The following is a 6,924-nucleotide window of genomic DNA, read 5'->3' on the forward strand; positions in this document are numbered from 1 at the left end:
ACCGAGGCGTTTAAAGACTTTAAAGCCACCACTCTTGGCGTCTTTCTTCCAAACTTCCCGTTAACCGGTGCATTCCCATCGAAAAGCCGGGGAAAGCAAACCGGAGCTTGGTCCACGGGTGGGCACAGCAGTCACGGGACGTCCGTTTTCCCCATTACCGGAGAAATCCGGGGACGGGGGTTAACCGGGGGTCTGTGGCGGCGAGGGAGCGGCAACGACTGGGACGGGGAGTCTCAGAGGCGCCCGTTAGGAGATGCTGAGGGCGGGCGGCGGGGACCCAGAACAATAGGAACAATGCGGCTCCGCGGGCCGGCGGCCCCTGGGTGGCGGGTGCGGTGCGGTGCGGAGCGGTGCGGTGCCACCCCGGTATCGCCGGCGGGTCCCGCGCGGTGACAGATGGCGCGGCCCGGCAGGTCACCGGGGGCGTGGCGGCTCCGCGGGCGGGCGCGGGCCCGCATACAAATCAGGGGCGTCACGTGGGGGGGGCGCCGCCGCCGCCGCCGCCGCCTGACGTGGGCGGCCATATGGCGCGTGCCACCGGGCGGGGCGGGGCGCGGGGCGGGGCGGCGGCGGCCGCCGCGGTACCCGGGTCCCGGTGCCGGCCCCCCGCCGCGCATCCTCGGCCCCGCTATATAACGGGGGGAGCCCGGCGCTGCGCAACCTCGGGGAAAAAAAAACGCCACACACACGCGCGGCGCCCTCGCACGGAGAGCTGTGCCGGGGTTATGAGACCGTCACCGCGAAGGAGAGGCTGAGCAACGGAGGTAACGGGAACCCGGGTTTTCGACCCCCGCGGGAAAGGGGTTGGCGGCGACTGCCGGGGTGGGAGAGGGCCCTTCGAGGTCGAGGCGGACGGGATCTGCCTCTGCCGGAACGGCTTCGGTTTTTTATTGTCGCTTGCGATTGTTGCTGCCGGTGTGTGCGGGCACACCTGTATCCATCCATACACGCACACATACATAAGTGTATACACATATATGGGTAAATGTGTATGTGCGCCCGTACACACATATAAATATATATGTGTTGCTGCATTTATACAGAAGCATATTACATGTGTTAATGTGCTTCCACCTATGCTGCCTCCGAACTTCCAGCTCCCTTTCCTCCTCCGAGCGCGGTCGCCGCGGTCCCACCGCAGGTTTGCGCCTTGGCGGGCGGGCGGCATTGTTTCTTCACGGTGTGCCCGATGCTACCGGTGAATGGTCGCAATCCCACACGAAACGTCCCCGTGGAAAGGCGGGGACGATGCCCGTCTGCAACGGAGGGGACGACGGAGACGGGAAACTGGGGGCAGTCTCGCACCTGTTACCACGGGCGGGGGTCGCGGGAACCCAGCGACAGTTCTGTGGCAGAAGGCGGGACCGGGGAGCAGGTGCTCGGCGCCCGCTGGGGCGGCACAAGCCCCGCGCAAGGAGGCGGCAAGGGGGAGCCGCGGAGAGCGGCGGGGACAGGCGTCACGGGTGGCCATCCGTCCCTGCGGGTGTGTGTGCGTGTGTCCGCCTTTCCCCCTGCCCTATTCCGTAAGAGTGTTTGACTTTTTTTCCAAAACAAAACAAACCAACCCAATCTACGCTTGGTCCACTCGCGTCGTGCCGCCCGAGCTGCCTCCCTCACGCATAATCTGTTTATATTCCCCGCTAATATCGGCGAGTTACATAATAGCATTTGAACATATGTGAACTTAATTATAAGACAGGACCGCGGAGACAATTAAAAGTTTGCCCTGGCACGGTGGGGAATCTAAACTTCCCTCCGGAGGGGGCGAGGGGAGCGGGGCGGTGGGTGCGAGAGGATTCTCCCCGCGGATGACCGGTCGGGGCCACGAGCGCTGCTCTGGGTGCTGACACGTCTCTTTTCTGTCTCCTCCGCGATGCAGAGGCTCACCATGACCAAGTCGTACAGCGAGAGCGGGCTGATGGGCGAGCCCCAGCCGCAGGGCCCCCCGAGCTGGACGGACGAGTGCCTCAGCTCCCAGGACGAGGAGCACGAGGTGGACAAGAAGGAGGAGGACCTGGAGGGTCTACACGCCGAGGCTGAGGAGGACTCGCTGCGGAACGGTGAGGAGGAGGACGAGGAGGACGACTTGGATGAAGAGGAGGAGGAGGAAGAGGAGGAGGAAGACGACGACCAGAAGCCCAAGAGGCGGGGCCCCAAGAAGAAGAAGATGACCAAGGCACGCATGGAGCGATTCAAGCTGCGGCGCATGAAGGCCAATGCCCGGGAGCGCAACCGCATGCACGGGCTGAACGCGGCTCTGGACAACCTGCGCAAGGTGGTGCCCTGCTACTCCAAGACGCAGAAGCTCTCCAAGATCGAGACCCTGCGCCTGGCCAAGAACTACATCTGGGCACTCTCTGAGATCCTGCGCTCGGGCAAGAGCCCGGACCTGGTCTCCTTCGTGCAGACCCTCTGCAAGGGCCTGTCGCAGCCCACCACCAACCTGGTGGCCGGTTGCCTGCAACTCAACCCGCGGACTTTCCTCCCCGAGCAGAGCCAGGAGGTGCCGCCGCACGTGGCGGCGGCGGCGGCGGCGGGCGCGCCCTTCCCGGCGCATCCATACCCGTACCAGTCTCCGGGCCTGCCCAGCCCTCCCTACGGCACCATGGACAGCTCCCACCTCTTCCACCTCAAGCCGCCGCACGCCTACGGCGCCGCGCTGGAGCCCTTCTTCGAGAGCGGCCTGGCGGAGGGCGCCAGCCCCGCCTTCGACGGGCCGCTCAGCCCGCCCCTCAGCGTGAACGGCAACTTCTCCTTCAAGCACGAGCCGGCCGCCGACTTCGACAAGAGCTACGCCTTCTCCATGCACTACCCCGCCGCCGCCGCCGCGCTGGCCGCCGCGCCCGCCCACGCCGCCATCTTCCCGCCCGCCGCCTCCCGCTGCGAGATCCCGGTGGACGGGCTGGCGCCCTACGAGGGCCACCCGCACCACGAGCGCGTCCTCAGCGCCCAGCTCAACGCCATCTTCCACGACTGAGCCTCCCCGCGCCGAGCGAGGGCAGGGGGAGCGCCGAGCCCTGCCGCCCGACACCGCCTTGTTTACAGGGGGCAGCTCGGCGGGTCCCGCCGCCGCCTCCGGGGCCGCCGCGTTCCCCCCCCGCTCACCCGCTGTCTTTGCTTCCGCTCCTCCGAGCGACGCTGTAAATTGGGGTAGGGGCATTGGGATCGCGTCAATTACCTGATCGGAATAACAAAATCACAAGCAATAATTAGGATCTATGCAATTTTTAAACTAGCGATGGGCCAATTACAAAATATATATGAAATCTATATTTTTCAACCAACGTTTTACTACTTGTTACCTTTCCCATGCTGAATTATTTTGTTGTGATTTTGTACAGAATTTTTAATGACTTTTTATAACGTGAATTTCCTATTTTAAACCATGCAGCTTCATCAATTTTTATACATATTGGAAAGGTAGAATTATATCTAATTTATACAAAATGATTTAACTAATTTAAACCAGCAGAAAAGTGCTTAGAGAAGTTATGTTGCCTTAGCACTTCTTTCCTTTTCAAATAGATGAAGAAGAAAAAAAAATGCACAATCCAGGCAATTTCTTTCCCATGCAAGTCTCTTCTTTTTTCTTTCTTTCTTTCTTTTTCCTTTTCCCCATACAATAAGAACCAGATCCCCTAGGTTTTAAGAAGATATAAGAACGATAGACTTATTTTCTATCAGAACATATCAATTCAACACATTACTTGCACAAACTTGTATATAAAGATTATAAGCAAATGCCAACACCCTTTTTAAATCGAAAGCTGCTTGACTATCACATACAATTTGCACTGTTTCTTTTTAGTCTTTGAACCCCTTGGCATTCCGTGGGTTTGGGTTTTTTTTTCTTTTTTTTTTTTTTTTTTTTTTTTTTTTTTTTTTAAGATAACTTGAAGATGTTAATGTTTCCAGGTGATATAAATGCATGATTTTATACATGTTCACACAATCCGTGGTTGTCATATGCTCATTTTATAAATCGGAACCGAAATCTAATCAGGTTGTTAAAGTCGGGCTATATACCTATTGTAGTCGATTAGTACGGTAGCTTGAAACAAATTCAAACCATTTAATCCGTAATTAGAACAATAGCTATTGCATGTACAATGCAGTCCAGAATAAGTGCTGTTTGAAATGTAACGCTGGTTCAACTGGAATCAATCTGTACTGTAATTTTGTTTGTAATCCTGTATATTATGGTGTAATGCACACTGGGATTTTAGAAAAACATCCATCCTTTGGAAACAACATAGTATTGAACATTTGGTCGAATGTTGCATTTCTCCTTAAATGTGATCTATTTTTTTTCTTAGTGTAAGTAATTCCTATGGGATTATTGTTTTATTCGGATAGCTCATGAAAGGTGCAACACTTATTATTTGTAGAATAAAATTGGACTAAAAAAAAGGACACGGATTCTTTACTTACCTTGAGGAGCACCAGGGGAAGGGGGCGGGGGGTGTTGGTTTGTTTACAGCGAACCCTGCTATTTGCAATGCTGATTTGTTGAATTAGGGAAACGGAGGCAGAGACGCGCGTCGCCAGAGAGCTGGAGCTGCGGCTGCCGGCGCGGGATGCGCCGAGCGCCCCGCACCCGCCCGGGCGGCCCCCGGCCAGCTCAGCCCGGCCACTGCCGCCTTCGGGGCTCCCCTCTCGGGCTCCCAACCCTCCCCGAACCGCGGGAGCTCCCGCGCCTGGCCAGGACCGGCACACCGGGAACGCGGCTGCGGCCCCGGCTGGGCTCGGCGGCAGCAGGTGCGCCTTCCCCCGCAAGGCAGACCTGAACCCAGCGCCATCGATTCACCGTCCCCTCCTCTTCCCAAAGGGAAACGTTTCTTTAATCTTCACTGATTATTCCGAGGTTTAAGAAACCCGGAGACACAATCTGCGGGAGAGCAATTCCCCTAATGATCAGGAACAATTATCAACAGGTCTTTGCCTCCGACCATCAGATTTAAGACGTTACCTGAAATACTTAAATGAAGCCTGCCACAAAGCGGAGGTATTTCACAAATATTTCATTTAAATCCAGCAGAAAGTGAACAAGCATCCTGACGCGAACATCCTCGTCCCCTATGGACGAAGGATTTTTTTTTTCCCCAGGAGAAATCAAGCTATTGACGTCTATTTCGAAGGTGTTTATAGCTACGGAAACCCAACGCGTAAGCATGGCGAACCTGCCCTAGTGGTGCAACACACCCCTCCGCCAGGCTTCCCTGCTAAAAGCACACTAAAAACTAATTGCGACGCCGAGTGATGCATTTTGCAGCATCTCCCTGCATTTCGCCTGAGCCTGTAGCTCTAAAACTGTTGCTGAATCTGAAAAGAAAGCAAAAGGCAACTTTTCAAGCACCCGATTAACCTTTCTCAGTTAATGGCAACAGAGCTAAATGTACCCTAGATAACCCGAGGGGGAGTAAATGAATGTCAATTTTTCAGATAAAATTGAAAAAGCTGACCCAGGCCTGCTCGCCTTTTGGTTATGCACCTTCTTCTTAAACATAAGGATTCTTCTAGTCAGTCAAGGGGCAACTCGCATGCCACCATCTTTTATTCAAAGGCAGGCACAGATGTTCCTTCTGCAGGGGAGGTTTTAATTTATGAAAATGATATTGTTTATGCATGAATGCACTCTGCATAACACACAGTACTTCCATCTGATGAGAGAAATACCACAGAACCAGTGCCAATGTCAGGAACATATTCTGCAAATTTAGTCGCTTAAATGTTTAATGAATATTTGGAAGGCATTTCCAAACCACAAGAAACCTTTTCAATTACCTTTTCTTTTTCCACTGTTAATAACAAAATTCAACTCCTCTAGCCAATGCAACTTAGTTAAAAGATCTACCTAGGCTATCTGAATGTTTGCTACTGTGATACTTTAGAAAAAGCAATGTTTTAATGTTATGAACTACGTAATAAGGAAAATTAATTAGGCATTTTGGTAACTAGAGGCTCCATTTTACAAATCACTTGTGAGTCTTGTTATTTCAATTAGTTTTGGGTGCTTTTTTTCTCCCACTGCCCCTATAAAATATTGGAGATCTTTCCCCCTCCCCCGCTTTGCTAATGCTTGTGATGTCTCCATGATATTTCTTTCATACTATTAACATCAAGCCAAATCTTGAAATTTCTGCTCATAACTCCCACGGGAAGGTCTATCAAGGTCTCTTTTAATGGAAAGAATTACTCACACTGTTCCTCTCCTATAAACATATCACTAATTAACTAAGGCTATAGTGGGATTATCTGACTTCCACATGCAGAGAAAACTCTGGGGTTGAGTTGTACACACACACACACACACACACACACACACACACACAGGATTATCTGACACAGGCCTGAAACTGTATTTTTGTTGTGACCAATGACCCTTCCCTTCTTTACGACATACCTCCTACAGCAGAAATTGTTCTGCCACCAGTGCATGCTTGAGGAGACCTCAGTGAAATTTCTGCAGGTACAGCACATAAGTAAGTCATGACTTGCAGGTTTTCCCTTGGTGTTCTGAAGCAACAGAAGAGGGTCTGGAGTTTGTGGACCCCTCATTGCCTGTGATACAGCTGAGGCCCCAGCTATGGCAGAGGAAGCTCAAATGTTGGAATCCCAGGTTACACCCACAAGAACTCAGAGTCTGAAGTCTCGGGTTTCACATAGCCCAAATGAGAAATGTGCCTGAAAAACATCAAACTTTGGTTCACTGACTTCAGAAGTGAAGGGAAGTAGATTCAAGGAGAACAAAGATTCCCAAATTCAATAGAAGAAAACAGCTGCTTTCTCCAGAAGATACTGTTCTAGAATTTTAATAAACTGATAGTAGAAAGCAACATGCAATTCCAGAGCTAATAGGGATTAGTGGAAATAATTCTAAACTAAGTTTTGAGAGCAGGTGGAACAAATCTTTTCTATCTCCTG

The 6,924-nt window shown here is 52.4% G+C and overlaps 1 protein-coding gene across 2 annotated transcripts; it reads left to right on the plus strand.

Annotated features, from left to right (window-relative positions):
* The first annotated feature begins 657 nt into the window (after positions 1-657).
* NEUROD1 (neuronal differentiation 1) lies at positions 658-4,410 on the plus strand. 2 transcript variants are annotated; one of them, XM_017834021.1, is made up of 2 exons: positions 658-764; positions 1,880-4,410. In XM_017834021.1, exon 2 carries the CDS (start codon positions 1,889-1,891, stop codon positions 2,975-2,977), a length of 1,089 nt encoding a protein of 362 aa, XP_017689510.1. In that variant the 5' UTR covers positions 658-764; positions 1,880-1,888; the 3' UTR covers positions 2,978-4,410. The 2 variants fall into 2 exon arrangements, with proteins under 2 accessions (XP_017689510.1, XP_017689502.1); XM_017834013.1 differs by lacking the exon at positions 658-764 and having other exon boundaries at positions 1,874-4,410.
* Positions 4,411-6,924: the final 2,514 nt, after the last annotated feature.

Source organism: Lepidothrix coronata, unplaced genomic scaffold, assembly GCF_001604755.1.
Source record: "Lepidothrix coronata isolate B3197 unplaced genomic scaffold, Lepidothrix_coronata-1.0 Scaffold7, whole genome shotgun sequence".
In the NCBI taxonomy this organism is placed as follows: Eukaryota; Metazoa; Chordata; class Aves; order Passeriformes; family Pipridae; genus Lepidothrix; species Lepidothrix coronata.

Excerpts from the sequence above, each read along its gene's own strand:
- NEUROD1 (XM_017834013.1), top strand. The coding sequence starts at position 1,874 with ATGCAGAGGCTCACCATGACCAAGTCGTACAGCGAGAGCGGGCTGATG.